The 20,138-nt window shown below is 44.9% G+C and overlaps 1 protein-coding gene across 2 annotated transcripts in view; it reads right to left on the minus strand.

Annotated features, from left to right (window-relative positions):
* Positions 1 to 10,908: 10,908 nt before the first annotated feature.
* LOC306934524 (zinc finger SWIM domain-containing protein 6-like) overlaps positions 10,909 to 20,138 on the minus strand; it is a 63,608-nt gene continuing 54,378 nt past the window's right edge. For both annotated transcript variants that reach the window (XM_079517125.1, XM_079517124.1), the window contains exons 11-14: positions 17,328 to 17,485; positions 16,872 to 17,035; positions 15,964 to 16,045; positions 10,909 to 15,123 (exon numbers count right to left, since the gene is read on the minus strand). In XM_079517125.1, the coding sequence (XP_079373251.1) occupies positions 14,258 to 15,123; positions 15,964 to 16,045; positions 16,872 to 17,035; positions 17,328 to 17,485 (1,270 nt within the window). In that variant the 3' untranslated portion in view covers positions 10,909 to 14,257. The remainder of the gene's footprint in view (positions 15,124 to 15,963; positions 16,046 to 16,871; positions 17,036 to 17,327; positions 17,486 to 20,138) is intronic.

The following is a 20,138-nucleotide window of genomic DNA, read 5'->3' on the forward strand; positions in this document are numbered from 1 at the left end:
GGGGAGGGGGGGGGGGGGGGGGAGTCCGCTCACGCATTTGACCTCCACTGGCAGTCTTCCACTTCCTATAAATCTGATCCGTGGTCTGTCTGACTGCAGGCAAACGAAGGAGAGAGGCAGAGCAAGGGAAGGAGGCTGAGATAGGGCTTGAGATGGATAGGTGAAGTGTAAAGAGAGAGAGAGAGATATGGGGGATTTACATCGGCCCCCGTGCAGTCCAGACACAAGCAGGTCAAAATCTTTCCTCTGATCTTAGGAGAAATATGCACCTTGCCTCCATTCATCGAGGGGCGGTGAAGCCAAAATAGCATACTGCATAAGCCACGTGCTCGTATGTGGCAGTTCTGTGAAATGGGGTGGGGGGGTAGGGGGCATAGCGATAGGGGAGAGTCTCACACTTTGTTCAATTTCATTTCATAAGAGCAGCAGAGGAACCTGCTGTCAACCTGTACTTTGCTATTAGCCATGAATGACATGTGGCAAACATCCTGTGAATAAAATACTGTATCTATTACCGTCAAATCTGAAAACATTGAGCCTTCTCGTGCATGACTACTATCCCTCTCTCTGTCTCTCTGTCTCTTCCGCCATCCTTTCCCCTGTCTTTGCCTCTGGTTCATCGGTATGCAGGCAGTGTGACAGTAAACCGTGGGCAGACTAGGCCGTGCTGCTCCCCTCTACATGTCTGCTAAATGACAGTAATTATTTTCCTGGGCTGCAGGCGACTCATGCATGTTTTATTTCCACCTCTACCTCCCCCCATCTGCCTGCTTGCATGGCCATGCATGGCACACCGAGGCAGAATGAAAGAAAAATATAGCATTTTATTTCTCTCCATACCTTGCTATGGGTCCCTACTGGCTCCTCCACCCAGCCAGTTGCAGTGAGGGGAACTGGTCTTTTACCCCTATAGCACCAGGGGGGTGGTTACAGAAGCTGACAGATGCTGCTCGACTGCTCTCGTGATGGTCTAGAGATAAAGACACCTAATGGAGGTTTATGTACACTGGCTGGCTGGTGCTTGGTCGGTGCCTGCTGGTCTTAGCATCCTGACACAAAATGGCTGCTTCATTTCATTCAGTGCAGGTGACAGGTTGCCTGGGCGTGGTAAGTGTCTCTTCATCTCAGCTAGTGCACTTGGGTCTGTTTGGTACAAAATGGCTTACCAAGGTGCATTGCCACCACTGCTGGTAGCCTGGCAGTGGCACTACCACATGACGTGACGGATCCGCACCACTTAATCGCGGCTGAAACAATGGAAAACCAGTCCTGTCAGTCCTCGGTGAAGCTTTCCTGATAAATGCATCCCATTAAAATGGGAGAAGGTTGCATCCTCTCTCTCTCTCTTTTCTTTATTCATTGCATCGTGTTGTGTGTCACGCCTTCCTGTGACACGCGGCTCGTTTGGTGCGACTCAGGGGATCTCTAATACCCCTGCAGCTTTCATAATGAACATGTGGCTTCTCTCTCCTGGGCACAATTTAGTGTAATTCATAAGCAGAGGACGAGGCATTAGCCAGATGGTGCTGTGGGTGGCATCCTTTCTCTGGCCATCCATTAGAACTGTGCTGGTGACAAAATTCCAATGTGGAGAAGGAGACAAGGTATCTGCTTTCAGCATCTCTTCTTTTTAATTTTTTTACTGGAAGCTGTGTCAGGCTTTGAGGCTTTGTCACTTCTCAGCCAAGATTTCTGAACTCTGGTGATGATAATGTTTTTGCTTAAAGTCAATGTTAAATTTCCTGCATATTATGCAAGATGATCTCATCAAATGGAGTGTGTGTTTGCACGTACCAAAACTAGCCTGAAGTATTTTATTCAATATCTTACTTGTAAGGCATTGGAAAGGCTTCATAGTGGAACAGAATTCCTCTTTGTCCCTTTGTTTTAACAGAATCATTTGGGGGCCCAATTAATTTCCCACCTTTGAGACCTAACTTGGACTTTTAAAATCTGCACTGGGGAACTTTTCAGGGAGAGAGCATTGAAGGACTTATGAATAAATCAAGTGTTAGTTAGCTACAAATATTAAATAGGCCCACATTGTGTTCTCAGCTTTGGCCCCAAGGGATTAATTGATCCTCACAAACACATGAGTATGAGTGTGCACCCTGGTAGGCTGGTACACACCCTGGTACACACCCTGGTACACACCCTGGTACACACCCTGGTACACAAGCAAATATGGACACATGCACAAAAGGATGCACAAAGCAGACACACACGCACAGAGTGATCTGCAACTCAGCCTTGCGTGTCTCTCACTTCATCAGTAGAGGTGTCAGGGTCCCCATGGCAACGGTATAATGGGGCAGGCCTAATTCAATCCCAGGGGCGAATGGTGGGTCTGGCAGAGCCGCACGGGGAGAATGGGTCTGGGACTGAAGCCTATTCAAGTCAGGCCTGATGGGTTTTAACTGCAGCATACTCAGTCACCGGAGAGAAGCTATGCTGGCTCCACTCATACTGAACTTTGAGCAGCACGGTCTCCCGGTCACTTTCCCTTTCTCATTCTTTAATCCTTTATCTCTGTTTCTTTCTTTTGTTCCTCATCTTTAGGCCTCTGTCTTCATAGATGACCGAATCCTCTTGTGTGCTTATTTTCTGCCAGGGTTCTTCTTGAAGGTGAATGTACTGTAAGCAGAGCTGGTTGGTTTGTCCTGGGTGTATTATAGACTTGACTTGACTGGTGTTATCATCTCTTGTGTTTCAAAAGGTGTTCATTCAACTCTGAGAGTGTAACAATGTACCCTGCAGAAGTGTTGCATCAGGGTGGTTGTATAATGTGTGCTTAACAAACAGGACCCCAGCCAAGTCTATGGACTTTTAATGTTCGCTAACATGCTAACATGCTCAGTGACGTCATGTGGCAGCCACAGTGGGCGCCACTCCCTTCACACAAGTGTGGGTTTTTTTCATCTATGCAGCCCTGCTACTAGAACCATTCACCTGCACACAGCGGCCAGCAGTCAGACAGGGGCTTGGGACAGCAGACAGACAGGGGCTTGGGACAGAAGACAGACCCTGCTACTAGAACCATTCACCTGCACACAGCGGCCAGCAGTCAGACAGGGTTGGGACAGCAGACAGAGGGCTGGGCTGGGCTGGGCTGGGCCGTCACAAGTACTGCTCTGGAGTAAATGAGCGTCATCTGGCTGTCTTGCTTTCCCCCTCTTTGTGCTTCATCTCACGTTCTCACATTCCCTGTTGCACCTGAATCCCTCCATGCTCCCGCTGGCTTTATTCACTCTGTTTTCACTAACTTTATTTTATTTATAATCACCGTGTTCTGTCTCTCTCTCTCTCTCTCTCTCTCTCTCTCTCTCTCTCTCTCTCTCTCTCTCTCTCCCCTCCCCGACGGTCAGGTTCTGGAACCTGATAGGATTTCATTAGTACCACTGGATCTCCTTGTGTTATTGTTATCCCTCCCTGAAGAAGACTGGGGATTATTGTGGGGGCTGGAGACACCTTAAAGTAATAAGCCTGGAGCCAGCAATGTACAAACACACACACACACGCGCACGCACGCACGCACGCACGCACGCACGCACGCACAAAGGTGAGTGAGAAAAGAGGAGAAAAGACGGAGGACATAATTGAAACAACATTCATACACACTCAGACATGTATATTTCTCCCCTACACACACACACGCACGCACGCACGCACGCACGCACGCACGCACGCACGCACGCACGCAATTCACTGGCACACACAAAGGGTGGAGGCAGCTAGCTATTCCATAGCTCACTGCCCTTATTGTTATTGCCGAACCAATCCAATCACACGTCCACCACTGCAAGAGCAACGCTGGCAGCTTGTTAGGGAGGGAACAGTTTGTTACAGGGGGAGTGTGGTGCGTAACTCCTGTCACTGGTTCTGCATATAGAGAGGCCTGGGACTGGCCCGGGGCAATCTCTGTTTGCAGATGGGGGAGGGGAGGAAGGAAGTGGGTAGATTTGCATCCCTTTGACTCATATCTCCGAACACCAGAATGAGATTGGAGAGGAGAGGAGAGGAGAGGAGAGGAGGGGAGAGGAGAGGAGAGGAGAGGAGAGGAGAGGAGAGGAGAGGAGAGGAGAGGAGAGGAGAGGAGAGGAGAGGAGAGGAGAGGGGAGGGGAGGGGAGGGGAGGGGAGGGGAGGGGAGGGGAGAGGAGAGGAGAGGAGTATAATTGCTATCTGCTCTAATAGGCTGATTGAAAACACAACCGTATAATACAATGAGTATTGCAGGTTGGAAGCTGTAGCTGATAGCAACTGTGTCTGCATAGTGGCGTAGGTCTTTGCTTATGCAAGCAATTAATCCAGTCTGATTTACATACTGTAGTGTTTGCCACAGTTGCACTTGACATAAAGTGTTTTTCACTAAATACGAGCCCAACCACCCTGGTGAGAGAGAGGGGGTGAGAGAGGATGTGTGGAGCAGGGAGGCGAGGCTGCAGCGCTGTTCACACGACCATGGACAGGCTGTGAGCACAGCACAGTGAGATTGGCCATTACATTGACTTGAATAGATTTCTTGTGTGCATGAATAGCCCAGTGGAAAAAAAAACTGTACATTTCCTCTCTATGGGTTCATATTGATATTCATAGCAGCTCTCCACACAGAGAGCACAAATGTCACAGCAAGCGGACTTGATATATGCTCTCATTCTCTCCTCTTCCTGTCGTTCTCTCTCTCTCTCTCTCTCTCTCTCTCTCTCACTCACTCACTCACTCACTCACACACACACACACACACACACACACACACACACACACACACACACACACACACACACACACACACACACACACACACACACACACACACACACACACACACAAACTCTCTCTCTCTCTCTCTCTCTGTCTCTTTCTCTTTGTTCCTGTTTGCAGGACACAATGCCTGCTGTGGCCAGAAAGACAAGAACAGAGTGGAAGACAGTGTGTGTATCATGCTGTTACTCATTGAGGCTTTTAATCAGCGGCTTATGGAATGTTTGTGCAATTTATCTCTGTTAAACCTGCTAACCTTGACTGTGCATGGTGTTGCCTTCTGCACAGCTCCACAAACTTCTGCACTCGCAAACACTGCAAGTGTCGCATTGCCTGGAATCTGAATCACTTTTTGTCTCTAAGGGCCATTTTGCAAGCATAAAAGAATGTGCATGGCTGACATAAACTCTTTTTCGTTCCAAATAACACTTATCCACTATCAACTAGGCTAAACTGGCCAGGTTTTCCTACGATGTAATCAATCTCTTAAATATTTTGCCACTGACATGCTAGTAATGGAAAGTAACGCAAAAAAGTGCAGGACATTTTGGTGCACGTGCCTTATGTCTGAGAATAAGAAACACATTAGCAGAGTTCTCTGTGTTCATTATGATGTTGTTATAAATGGGGGGGGGGGGGGGCTAGATTTAGAGCCTTTGGACAGGCATCCGGCAGAGTGTTGGCAACAACTGTAGGTGAGGTGAAAGTGGAACGGCCAGGTCACTGTTCCATAAATCTCTGTATTTGTTAATTGTCCTTGGAAATGGACTTGTATGTCAGCAGTTTTGGCTCAGTCTCTACTGTAGGTCACAAAGGCTGGGCACAGTAACGTGATGAGGAAGGGAAGGCTGATTTCATACCGTATAGCAACGTGTAGGCCTGTGCAAACTGAGACAAACACATTTTATTGATAAGCTTTAGCAACTCATCAATAATAAAACAATAGTAATAATGGCTCATAATGTAATAATAATGCGCTAATAATGAAATTAAATCATGAGCACATAATGAAATACAGTAACTGATTTTGCATAATGTTACATTAAAAACCTTATAGCCACTCATAATGTACAGTAATAGTAACAGTTCCTAATGTGATAGCAGATCATATTGTTGAGAAAGATGTTAGTTACATCATAATAATCAGTATAATGGTCAGTATCATGGTCAGTATCATGACAGTATCATGTCAGTATCATGACAGTGTCATGTCAGTATCATGACAGTATCATGTCGGTATCAGGTCAGTATCATGTCGGTATCAGGTCAGTATCATGTCAGTATCATGTCGGTATCAGGTCAGTATCATGTCGGTATCAGGTCAGTATCATGTCGGTATCAGGTCAGTATCATGTCGGTATCATGTCGGTATCAGGTCAGTATCATGTCGGTATCAGGTCAGTATCATGTCAGTATCATGACAGTATCATGACAGTATCATGTCAGTATCATGACAGCATCATGGTCAGTATCATGACAGCATCATGACAGCATCATGACAGTATCATGACAGTATCATGACAGCATCATGACAGTATCATGACAGTATCATGACAGTATCATGACAGTATCATGGTCAGTATCATGACAGCATCATGACAGTATCATGACAGTATCATGTCAGTATCATGACAGCTTCATGACAGTATCATGACAGTATCATGACAGTATCATGACAGCATCATGACAGTATCATGACAGTATCATGACAGTATCATGACAGCATCATGACAGCATCATGACAGTATCATGACAGTATCATGACAGTATCATGTCAGTATCATGACAGTATCATGACAGTATCATGTCAGTATCATGACAGTATCATGTTCAGTATCATGACAGCATCATGACAGTATCATGACAGTATCATGACAGTATCATGGTCAGTATCATGACAGCATCATGACAGTATCATGACAGTATCATGACAGTATCATGGTCAGTATCATGACAGCATCATGTCAGTATCATGACAGTATCATGGTCAGTATCATGACAGTATCATGACAGTATCATTCATAGTCAGTATCATGGTCAGTATCAGGTCCCTATGCCTCACCCCTCCATCAAGTATTGTGCAGATCAGTCTGGTTCCTGACTGGCAGGCAGGCAGACAGACAGACAGACAGACAGACGGACGGACGGACAGACGGACGGAAGCTGTTATTACATTATGAACTATTATTACAAATGAGCACCTGCTAAGGTTCTTAATGTAAAAACATTATTATATTATAAAATGTATGTTATTAGCCTACCGGTACATTATGCACTCACAATTTTATTACATTATGAGATGATTATTATGAGCTTTTATTATGTTAAAATATTTACTGTTATTACACTTTGAGAACTGTTATTACACTTTGAGAACTGTTATTACACTTTGAGAACTGTTATTACACTTTGAGAACTGTTATTACACTTTGAGCTACATGAGTTGCTACATGCTACACAATTAGTAATAGCTTCTTCAGATGAAATCTATCATTAAAACACTGCTCAGTTGAACCTTGACTGTTCTATTGAGAAAAGAAAATACTTTCATGGCAGAGGCACCCATTTGGTAATGACTTGATTCAAGTAAAACAAACTCTATGACGAGCCCCTACGGAATAGCAGCACATGCAAAACAGCTCCCCTGAGCAACACTAGTGCAGTAATGACACTTGGCTGACTTGTTATTGTGCATAGCTCCATATATTTCAATAGCCTATACTAATTAGTGATATTGGAACCAATAAAACATTTGTAGGCGAGAGATGGTGAAAGAATAAAATTAATCGGTGTAAAACTTTCTTCTAACATTTTATTTCCCTCAGAGGCTCGTTCGTTTCTGCCTAAAAATGGCGAGCATGTCAAAAGAGGTAAAAAAAGATGGCACCAGTGTGTGCTCAGGGGGTAAGTTATGACTGTAACTTTCTCACTCTGTCAGGCGCTTTAACCGGCTGTCCTGGAGGACACATTAACTTGGTATCCTTAAATAAAGTCCTTTAAATAAAGCTGGGGGAGTTAAATAATGAGAAAGCTGCTCCCACTGTCCTTTCTGCTTTTAAATGAACCTCTGCCTTTCTTATTAATGTCCCCTTATCGCTCATCACGGCCACTGACCCGCCACTGTAACCCCTTCCCACTCAGCCATGGGAGAAGCTCCGGCAAGTGGTCGCAGCAAAAGTAATTGAGGGCAATTTTCAAATTAAAATTTAAACCCCTCGTCCATCTTCATGCGGCGGGAGGGAGCGGAGGAGGACGGGGAGTCAGGGGGGGGATGATGACTTGATCAGGTTTTGCGAGGCGGGCAGGTACCCAGGCTTGTGCGAGGTGCGATGATGAACGAGGCACATTAATCTTGGTGACAGAGAGAGAGGAGTTAGCGGCAGTGATAGCAGCGCTAACGGCTTTAATTAGCATTTAATCAGATGCCTCGGGGCCGATGGAGGGGGAGAGTGGAGATCAAACTCCGACGGCCTTCTTCTTTGGCAGGAAGGGGCGGGGAGGAAGAGAGAGTCCACTTGTTTAGCAGTCTGATGCTGCAGGGTCTCTGTCGCAGAAGAACACAGGCCTCTGATCCTTTTTGTACTCTTTTAATGATAGCAAGCTCCTTGCCCTGCAAAAAGGTAAAGTGGTAACGGGTGAACATTAACGGCGTCCTCGCATACCAGAAAAGCTCGACTACTTGCTATCAATAATATGCTACTTTCCTGGATTCTGGGCTTGTGCAAAAGATTAATGTTGGCAGATTTGGACTTTTTGTCTTGTAAAGTGATAATAGAACTCGCCTTTTCCCTATGCCTTACATTTGCCTTCAATATACGAGGTGGAATATCTACAGGTAACATTTATAGCAGAACACAGCGATCATTCTGCAAGCAAATGTCAAGGCCTTAATGCGATGTGATGCTGTAATGTGTGTGTGTGTGTGTGTGTGTGTGTGTGTGTGTGTGTGTGTGTGTGTGTGTGTGAGAGAGAGAGAGAGAGAGAGAGACAGTTACAGGCAGACAGAGAGACAGGGAGAGAAATGCTCTAATACAGCAGGTTTGATGGTGATGGTGAGGAAGAGGGCTTTTGGCATGAAAGGGTCCGGTGTGTGATCATGATGTCATTAGGAGTATGCAGTGAGACAGGCCGGAGGAGGCTGCTCTACTGTGCAAAACCCAAGGGATGTCATTACCAACTGGAACTGAGCAGCACCTGAGTGCAGGTCAGGCACACAGGAAATACTTACACATGCGCACACGCACGCACGCACGCATGCACGCACGCACGCACGCACGCACGCACGCACGCACGCACGCACAAAGAGAGAGAGAGTGACATGTACACTTCCTCATATGTATGCAGACATACAAGTGCATTGTACACCATCAACACACACACACACACACACACACACACACACACACACTCAGGCAGAGCTAGGTACGGTATTTCCTACAGGCGGAGATCCATCACATAACAAATGGACAGTTCTGTCTGGCCTCTCTGACAGAAGATTTGCGCTTTTTTGCAAAACCTGACAAATTCTTCGATATCCAAGTGGACACCTCTATGGACAAATGTGCCTCATTAGTGTACACACACAGATGGACAGCACACACACACACACACACACACACACACTCAGGACCACGCGTGTGCGCACGTACACTTACACCCTCCGAGCCACACACATGCATGCACACGTACTCACGCACAAATTGAGAGCTCGTGCTGTGCTAAGTTGCGGTGTGTACACCAGTGTAGCAGTCTGTGCTTCATTACTGTTCACACACAGACAGTTGCAGTGTTTTTGTGTCAATGTTTAATGAGGGGCTTGGAGTCTGGGGACCTTACTGCTGTCAGGAGCTCTGTAGTCTGGAGCCGCAGTACCACCTGTTCCTGTTCCCTCCCTAAAGGCCTTAACACACAGTAACACACACACACACGCACACGCACGCACGCACGCACGCACGCGCGCACACACACACACACACACACACACACACACACAAAGAGGCATATGCCCAAAAAAAGGAATACACACATGCACGCACCCGCGCGCACACACACACACACACACACACACACACACACACACACACACACACACACACACACACACACACACACACACACACACACACACACACACACACACACACACACACACACACACACCTGACTAAACTATGTACACTGATTTAGTCATCCTGTGATGACGCTGTCAGTGTTGGAAACATGTAAACAGGTTGGCGTGCGTGGTGGTGGTTGGCTGAGCCTGGCTCGCCTAGCAGCAGCCACCAAGAAGACCAATGGGAATATCAATTGATACATTTCATATTCCTGAATCCTGACCGAGCGGCTCGGCTCTGCCTCGGTGACAGCGTGAAAGCTGCCAGCCATAGTGACAGTGATTCACTCCCTGCCGCTCTGCAGACAGCACCATGTGATGATGATGATGGAGATCGGAATCATACAGACCAGCTGACAGTGGTGGACAGTAACAAACGTACATTTGAAAATAGCTGATGATGCGACACGTTGTGAGCTTGTAGATTGGCTATTTGCACTATTATTATTCTAGAAAATCGTAGAATTTCGTGGGGTTAGGGGAAATGTTTAGATTTCAATATAGCAACTCATTGATATATAAAAAAAAACATACTTTGCAATTTGTACTTTTGAATAGGCCTACTTGGTATTTCTAAAAGCATGTATTTTTGAATTATTCCAGTTCTACTCAAGTAGAAATTTGACAGGGCAACGTTCATTACATTTTGACCATGCTTACCCACACCCATCTAAAAGGTACTTTGACTCAGGTACTGGGGTGGAGTACTTTGTCCACCTCTGCTTGCTTGCTGAACTGTTCCTGAGCTGACCAACGCATCCCCCCCTGCCAACTTCACACACCACATCCCATAACGATCCACAATGGTTTATATGTTGTTTGTTTGTTTTGTGAACAGTACACAATAAACCCCTTGGTTAATTTAACCCTGAGAGAGTTTTTTACCTTTGTCCACTAAGAGCTATAAATGAATGAATTAACACTTCTAGGAGTTTACTGTGTATGTGTGCGGGTAAGCTGTTGGGTTAGGGTTAGAGTTTACGGTGTATGTGTGCGGGTAAGCTGTTGGGGGGGATGCTTTGAGAAGACTGAAATATACCTTTCAAAAAACTAACTTTTATTAAAACAAAACAAAAACAAAAAACAAAAAAAAGGAATCAATCATCGACTCATTAACAAGATTATAAAACAGTGATTTAGTTACATAAATAAATTGATATCGGTGTATCAAATCTTAATTTCATAAGCATGTATACATGGATCATTGTAATAAATAAAATGGGAAAGCAGAAGATCTCTACACAAAAAAAAAGAAAAGAAAAGAAAATCAACTAAAAATGAAACGGCTAAGAGTCTCAGAGGAAATGGTTTCTGAAGAGAACGAGAGAGACACTGGACAACGTATTTTTTTTTCACCAAACACACGTGAGGAATTGCTTTGTTAAAGCATGAGTAACACAGCCATTCACTTACTAATTAATGGACACTAAAGCTGCAGGACCAAGGTGGGCTGTCTCTGACCTCTTGGAACGCGTTTGGTTGTTAGATAGATCTCCTGTTTGGTTACTTTAAAGCGTTAAGACAAGGCAAGAGAAAAGGCTGTTTTTATCTCTAATCAACAACAGATAAGAGAAGATGCACAGAAAAACAAAATGCATGTAAAAAAAGAAAAAAAAAGAAAGAAAAAAAGAAGAAGGCAAAAAGGCAAGTCATAATGGAACAGCTGAACATTATACACAACAAAACACCCCGAGTGTTGATTTTTTTTGTTAAATTAACACCCGGGACCTTACTGTGCAGATAGAAGACACTGGTTGTCATGTGGCGTTGCGAGAACAGAAGGGTGAACTGAAGAAACGGACGTCCGAGCTATGCTGAACCTGTGCATAATTATTGATGTTCAAGTCAGGCTAATTAACAGGCAGGATTGTAAGTAGGTTTGCCAACTACCTGAAATTCAAATAAGGGACACCCGACCGGACCTCCCTTATTTCTAACAAAAATAAGGGACGCCCAGAAATTAACCACTTGAACCCCAGCATCCATATTCTTGAGGGAACATTAGCCAAAAATAGCAGAACTACCACTCATAACCAGTCACGTTGTGAGCGGTAGGTAGATCATCTATTTTGGGCAAAGAGATTTGGTGTAAACTGTTTGAACTTGTAAGATCTGTGTCATTGATTGATTCCCAAACATAAAAAAAAACAAAGTGTGTCTCTTATCAGTTCAATAAGGGACACGTCTTTTAGTTTCCAAATAAGGGACGATTCCTCATTTCAAGGAATGGTTGGCAACCCTACTTGTAAGTCTACTGTTCCAATCCGACGTTGGGACATATTACTGCAAACACAAGGGGAAAGACCTCAGCCAGCAGCTTTTGTTCAGATTTAGCCCCAACCAGATCCTTCATGAACATTTTAAATGAATTCAGAAGAGGCCATCATTTTCCTCAGACGCGTCCATGAAAAGTTTGCCTGGGATAGCAACTTCAGTGCTCAGTTAAGTTGATCAAGAAATCTTGTCACATGTCGTGTTCAGCAGTCAGTGAGAATGAAGTAAGACAACATTGTTTTTCTGTACCAATATCAGTCAACCGGTACTTTATGATTGGTGCCTCTAGTATCAACACATGCTTGTGAGTCCAACTACCCATTAACAAGGTCAATCCAGTCCTTCTGATATGTTGTTTTTTGTTTTTTTATGTTTTTTTGATTTTTTTAACAAAAGAAACTGACAAAAAAAGAGATAAAGAGAAGGAGAGAGAGAGAGCAAACTACAGCGGCTTCAAGTATTTCACATTACATAGAATACTCTGTATAAATTAGTTAACATATACTTTCAGATCCTCCATATTCAGACATATACTATGGCATATATACAGAGTACAATAAATGCTCGCTCATGTTGTGTCACGTTTTGTCTTTTTCCTGTAGTCAGTCGTTCGCTCGTCTGTTTGTTGGATCCGCCTTTTTCTTGTGTAGAGAAATCCCTGAGAACATTCTGGTGACAGTCGCTGGAGGTTCCACACAATCAATTATAACAGTAGAAGTCTAATTTCTATGGTTCACATGCACAAGGAGGGAAATGACACTGGCCTATTCCGAAAATACCATGGAAAGATGATAACTACAGAGAAATACTGACGCTTCTCAAAGAGCGTGTGTTATAGCCGATTTCTTTCATAGCTACTATCACTGCCTTGTGTGGGCAGTGATGTACAGCAGAGCTGAATGTTGGGAGGAATCTGACCCATCTCCAGATCTCCTCATATGCTTGGTCTCATTAGCGGATATCCATCATTTAATTAACACTGTCATCTATCATAGACATTATGATAGTATAAACCAATTTGGGAGTAGGTACAACACGGTATGACTGTATGAGGTAGCCGTCTCCCTTCATGTATAGATTTATTTATCTAGATCAAATCAACATCTATTTCACAATAACAAGTTTCATTCTTATTTAGTCAGTTTTAGGTTGCACCTGGCCGTGAAAGTCAAACAGACATAATAAATCACACCGACATACAATTAATACTCATTATCTTTGTCTAATGTGCCATTATGGTGGAGCCTGTATTCTGTCCCCAGTCGAGACAGGTATTCATTATGTTTGGGGGGAGGGGTAACGGGGTTACAATAACAACAACAAGAGTTGGCTAAGAGCATTGTTGTGTGTGTGATGGAGCTAATGCCTGGTGCCCAGAGGAAACTAATGGCTGCTCAAGTGCTGCTGCTACTGCTATGTCTGGAGAAACGCTGACACAGGCTCTGTCCATGCCAACCCAAGCTGTACCGAGCCGAGCTAAGCTATGCGGTGCTGACCACTGCCCTGGTGTCATGTAAAGCCTTGGTTTCTCTTTGAGGATGCTGTTATACACTTTGTTTTGTTTGTTTTGTGTCGTGTCGTTTTTGTTTAGTTTTCTGTGTTTTCTTTTTTCTCACGTGAGCGCTAGTGTAGAAGGGCGTTCGCTCATTAAAAAAATAATTAAAAAAAATGAAAGAAAAAGGAAATCAAAACTAAACAAAAAGAATTGATGCTTGAAATCATAACGGGGAAAAAAAGCCATTTCACTTTCTCTTTTTCCTCTCGCACACATGTAGAGAAATACACACAAACATTCACAACGTGACAAATTTCCTCTCTTCTGAAAAATAAAACACTTCTGTACACATAGTAGTAATAATTAATAATAATAATAGGAATAATGTTTATAACAATAACAACAGCAAGAACAATAATACCATGTGTGGCTCTGTTGATTTTTTTTCCTTTCTCTTTTTGCTTCAAACTACAAGTCAAATCCCTCTTTTTTACTTGTCCATTTTGTAAGTCCAAAGAAGTTCAAAAGGCAGACTCAAGTTAATAGAAAAGTACTAGAGCGGGCAGGGGTCACTGGCCCCCACCCGAACCTCCACCCAACCCCCCCGGACTGGCTCTCAGCCGAACCGCTCCCTTACCAGCATCATGAGTTTCTTTTTGCCCTTGTAAATCTGTTTCAGGTTGTCTATGAACTGCGTGAACTGGATGTGTCCGTCGTGAGCCATCATGAATGTCTCCCGCGCCTTGCCCAGGAACTCGATGAACTCGCTGTAGTGGCGCGGGCTGATGTGTGTGAGGCGCGAGTGCGTGGTGTTGATGTAGGCCCCGATGGTGGCGTCCAGCAGCTGCCTGAGCGGCGCCTTGTCCAGTGACATCAGCTTCCCAGAGTTCCTGCGACTGTGCAGCGCCGACACCATGCCCGGCGTTGTGAGCGTGCACCGCCGCAAAATGTCCGACAGCACGGTGGCACACTTGACGCTCTTCACCACCAGGGGGATGACGGCAGCCAGCTCGTTCTTCCCCAACGAGTGGCTGAGTGCGCAGGCCCACAGCACGTCGTTGATGGCCGGGTGCGTGTCCTGGTTGTAACTGAGGTTCAGGTGGGCCATGGCTAATGTTGCTAGCTTGTACGCACGCATGGGGTAGCCCCTGTGCTCCATGTAGCGCGCTATGGTGAACAGCTGCGTGTAGCTCATGCCCGTGGCAGCCGCGTCTAGCACGATCTGGTACGCCGTCTCAAAGGCTATGTGGTCCTTCTCGCAGAGGGTGAGGGCGGAGAGCGCACAGTTCTGGGGGTCCTTCATGGCACACTGCAGGGCCAGCGTTCGGGCAGAGGAGGCCAGGTTCTCCTGCTGATGGCAGTCGAGGTGGAGGCGAACGATGGTGCTGTTGGACATGACGGTGGTGGCCACGATGCTGGTGGCCTCCGTGGGGGTGAAGAGGGTGAACCAGCTCTGCATAATGCTGTCCAACGCGTACACACCTGGCCACAGAGAAACACACAAATGCAGGCAAAGGGCCCGAATGAAGGCACATTCTGCAGGCAGCTTTGAGACAGTGGATACATTTAGGTCAGGGGATACCAAACGGGGGTGCGTGCACCCCTTGTGGTGCATGAATGCCCTCTACGGGGTGCGTGACATAAAAAGGCTAATGCCGGTTTTGTTGTGTTATTTAACACAAACCGCAAAATCCAGTAAACACCGTTGCAAGGAGATGTATAGAGCAGCTGCGGGAGTATACAGCAGATGCATGTCTCTAAGTGCAGTGACATTCAGTGACTATTTGCCATAATCATATTTAAAAATGTATCATTTTTGGTCAAATACAATGAGACTGAGCGCTGGGGGTGCGTCAGCTAGGTCAGGAGGTAACAGGGGGTGCACGGCCAAAAAAGTTTGGAGACCGCTGATTTAGGTTATATCAAGATATACAAAACAAACAGTAGATATTGTGTTGTCATAGAGTCACAATATCTGTTGTTGATTATGTTGTTGTTACACAAGTCACAAGGAGGTCCTGATTTTAGAAGTAAGCTGTGTTTTCGATGTATACATGGACCAGGCTTGCTCAAGTACGAACCAGAATTATAACCATGGTGTCTGCGATATGGTGTCATATTATGTCCAAATAAGGCCTTATAAAAGAATATAAAAGAAAGTCACAGAAAATCTTGTGAAGAGGAACATTAGGCCTAATTAGTATCATAATAGCAGCGGTCATAGTCCTGGATGTCTCTGTCATGGACTCTATGACATTAGAAGTGACATATTATAGCAAACGGGGTATGAAAGAGGGAAATGGGGACTAAACGCTGACTTACCCACTTCAGTGGCACATGTGACTAACCAGCGTACCATCTCTCTTCTTCTCCAGTTTAATGTGGACAGAGTTATCCTCATCACCTGAGAAGGTGGGAAGGGGAGGGAAGGCGGGAATGAGGGATTGGGAGAAAATAATTATTGATCGGCTAAGCAGTGTTTATTGGATCATACAGGTATATAATTCAGTATGAATCATACTGAATTAAATACCAAATAAACAAGATCAATAAGGCAGGCTTTTAAATAGCTTAGGGGCCAGGAAAGACACTTCTGTTTTGCTAACCGTTGTTTTGCTAACCCAAGTCACATCCCAGCAATGTACTTTTGGTATGAAATACGAATAGGGCTCATTAAGAGCCAATAATCTAATGCATTAACCTCATTTTCACCTAAGATGTCACATACATCTTTTGCATGCCAAGCACCTTTGTCCTTCAGTGGTAAAATGTTAAAACAAAGACTCTATCAATAGCACATATATAGTATATTCGCAGATGGTGGCTGGCTAGACTGGACGTTCCACTTCAAATCAACATTTCTGAGTGGTCATTTGGCTGGTGTTAAATACACGGCTGCCAAATGATGTTTAAAACTTCTGTGAAGGGACTTGGCACTGGTTACATGCAAGAAAACTGCTGTTATGACCTTGATAAAGGGATCATTTGTCTATTAAAAATTCAGATCGGCATCTGTTTTTGAATTTTCCAAATTTCTGCGCCTGATGCAATCAACTACACACAAAAATAATGCTATTTTCCGTGTCAGCTTTCCAAAAATAAAATTCTTCAGCAGCAGCCATTTTAGGTGCACCGTCAGAAATTCCCACAAATTCCAGTGACACAATGGCCGTTTTGTTCATTCAAGCTTTTTGCAGACGTAGACAAAATCACTCTCTCTCTCTGTGTACCTGCAATCCCAGCTCAAGAGACACTTTGAGGAGTGTGATGTCGGGCAGGCTGTCCATCAGAGTGGCAATCTTGAAGGCATCCTGTGCCAGTTTGAAGATGTGAGACGAGGAGTGAATGTTTTTCTGGATGGACTCCAGGACTGTCTCCAGCCTACGACTGTCACCTGGGGGAGACGAGTGCAACAGGTACTCTTTTCAATGCCACCCAACACTGCATTATGTGTACAAGTGGCGCTGTGTATGTGTGCGTTTGCCTATCGTCAAAATAATTATTACGTGATCATCATTATCCTAAATGAAAAAGTGAACTGCACAAATCTAATTGCACATATAATCATGGCAATGTCCAGAGTGTAAATTTAACTCTATTTATGCACTCTCAGAGTTAAATGAACACCGATAGCTTTTCTGTGTATATATTATGTGTTTGGAGTATGTAATTGCATACGTCTGTACCTTTGGCAGCAGTTAGCATGGTGGAAGCCAGCTCACATTGCTGTGACTCTATGTGGCTGAGAGTGAACCAGCGCGGATAGCGGTTGGGCACCACTGACACGATGTGGTGGGGTCGCGACAGGTCACCGGATGAGGCCGTCGACTCCAACACAGGCAATCTGAAACGGAAACAGAATGCAAGCCAAAAAAGCCAATTAGTATTGACCAAAACAAAAGAAAGACATTCACAACTTAAACCCTATATACTCTAGCGCTGGTGGCTGGGTCCCTCTGGCCTCTATACTAGTTAACCCTATATACTGTAGCACTGGTGGCTGGGTCCCTCTCAGAATAGGGACACTACGGTTTGTGTGGTTAAAACATTTTTTAACTGGTGAAAAACACCAAGTGATATAGACAGACTCGGAGATAGACAGCAGATGGCCTGGAATCATGAAAATATACATTTAATACTTAACCACTGAAACCATATATACCTAGTTAACCGAAGTCCCCCGGGGCGGTGGTTTAGCAGGTAGATTGAAATACAGACAGAGAAAAAAAGTAAAGTCTTCATCACTTGTGACCCAAAAGAATGACTTGAGTGTTCATGAGGGGATTATAGTTAGCATATCCCTGCAATTTACTTCCAACCTAGTTTTTAATCACCTAGAATCCATGCTATATAATTAGTATTTTCTTCACTCTAATTGGTTGTAATGAAGTCAGGGCCATAGAACACCTGCTAGTGGCTGAAGGAACTCCTCAAGTATCTCTCTCTCTCTCATTACAGCATTACTGACAGGGCCGAGTCTCCACCATCCACCACCATTACCACTGCGGCCAGCTCATATCCTATTCTCCCTCTCTTCTCTTCCACCTCACTTTCAAAGGTCTTCCTGCCTTCAGAAGACAGCGCAACCTGGCCTTCTCTCAGCCAATCACAAAGCTAATTGAGTCCACGGGGAAATTAAGGAATTCACCTTCCAGCCCTGTGAGGCTGGACACACATCAAACACATGCCGACACACATGGATGGATGCAGGCGCTCACACTCGCGCGCAGACACGCACGCCCCCACACATGTGCAGCCAAGGGTGTCTGTGTGGCCGTGTGTGCCCCCCCCCCCCCCCCCCCCCCCCACACACACTCACGCACACCTGCCCTTCTGAAAAAACACATCAAAGCATCCTAGTAAAAGCTATGTGATGCTAAATGCCAGTTTCAATTTCAGAGCATAGTGCATGTGATACTGTTGTCACCTGAGCACAACCATGCACACACAAAAAGAAAGAAAGGAAAAAGAAACAACCAGCTCATCTTCAGTCAGTTTCTCCCCGGCAGGGTACCAGGCTACCAGCGGGACTCGTCTCTTTGAGAGAGATGGTGGCAAAGAACACGCGTGAGGGATCTGCGAGTGTGAACACTGACGCTTGGTGTGAAACAGAGATGTTTGGAAGCCATAGCAACAGCCGGTTTCATTCCACACACATCTAAAGAGCTGCTAAAAGCCTTCCACCACACTGGGGCCTTCTGGAAGGTTCCTGGGGTGTAGCAAAGCAAAAAAGGCCCAGGGTAAAGATGGAGGCCTCATCAACATTCCTGCCTTTGTTTGGCTTTCACCAGAGAGCCAGAGGCCTCGATTGGACGGAAGTAAGTTTGAGAGGCCAAGCCTGCTGAAAAGTAGCCTTCTGGAAATGTTGGGGAGGCGGGGGGATCCATTCTATGCTATTGTTCTACGAGAGAAAACAAATAATAGTTGTGAAAAGCCCTGTGAGTGAACTGCTCTGAGCCGTTTCATCCAAGTACATCTACAGTATGCTATCATATTCTCTGCCATGGTTACATTCTCATTTAGCACCTTGTAAACCACACAGCAATATGCTGCACATCAGCTATAAACATTATGATGGTCTCGCCACAATTACGCTACAAACTCAATGTCACTCTCTCTGTGCTCAAAATATAAAATTAAACTCATATTTCTTTACAGCATCACTTAGCCTGGATATAAATGGACATGGCCAATGAGCTATAAGACGCTGTAACGTGCAAGCTATAACAGGCGATCAATCCTAATGTAGGCCGCGAGGAGAGCAGCTGTAGAGTCAAGTGTGTCCTATGGCACTCTTGCGTGCTGCTGTCACATCTGAAAGGGACGCGGCAATACTTTTCACACTCAGAATATTCAAGGGCAACGTGTTGACAGGGGCCACCGGGGGACCACAGCAGACACAGCCGTGGGTACAGAGGGATGCACGTGGTGTGCAATCATTTATTTAGTGAACATTGATTGGTCGTCCACAGCAAAAGAGTTGGCAAAGTCAAGAACTCCTAATTGAACTCTTAAGATTGTAAGAATGAACCTAAGGAGTGAAATGAGCACAGGACTTTACTCAGAATGTGCACTTGCCATTCACTTTTAGATGATGTTATGATAATTGATGCAGACGCACGCACACACACACACACACACACACACACACACACACACACACACACACACACACACACACACACACACACACACACACACACACACACACACACACACACACACACACACACACACACACACACACACACACACACACACACACACACACACACACACACACACACACACACACACACACACACACACACAATAGTTCTTACACTTTTTAGAGTTAAATTGACACTCTGGACTTGCTGTTAAATATATGTTCTCCACAATAGATTCTTACTCTTTTAGCCTATTTAGGCTAATATGATCACATCATTATTTTTTGACAAACAGACAAACACACACAAACAGTGCAGTTTGCACACACAGTGTAGTCTTTGACCAAA

The sequence above is a fragment of the Electrona antarctica genome, assembly GCF_951216825.1.
Source record: "Electrona antarctica genome assembly, chromosome: 12".
Classification (NCBI taxonomy): domain Eukaryota; kingdom Metazoa; phylum Chordata; class Actinopteri; order Myctophiformes; family Myctophidae; genus Electrona; species Electrona antarctica.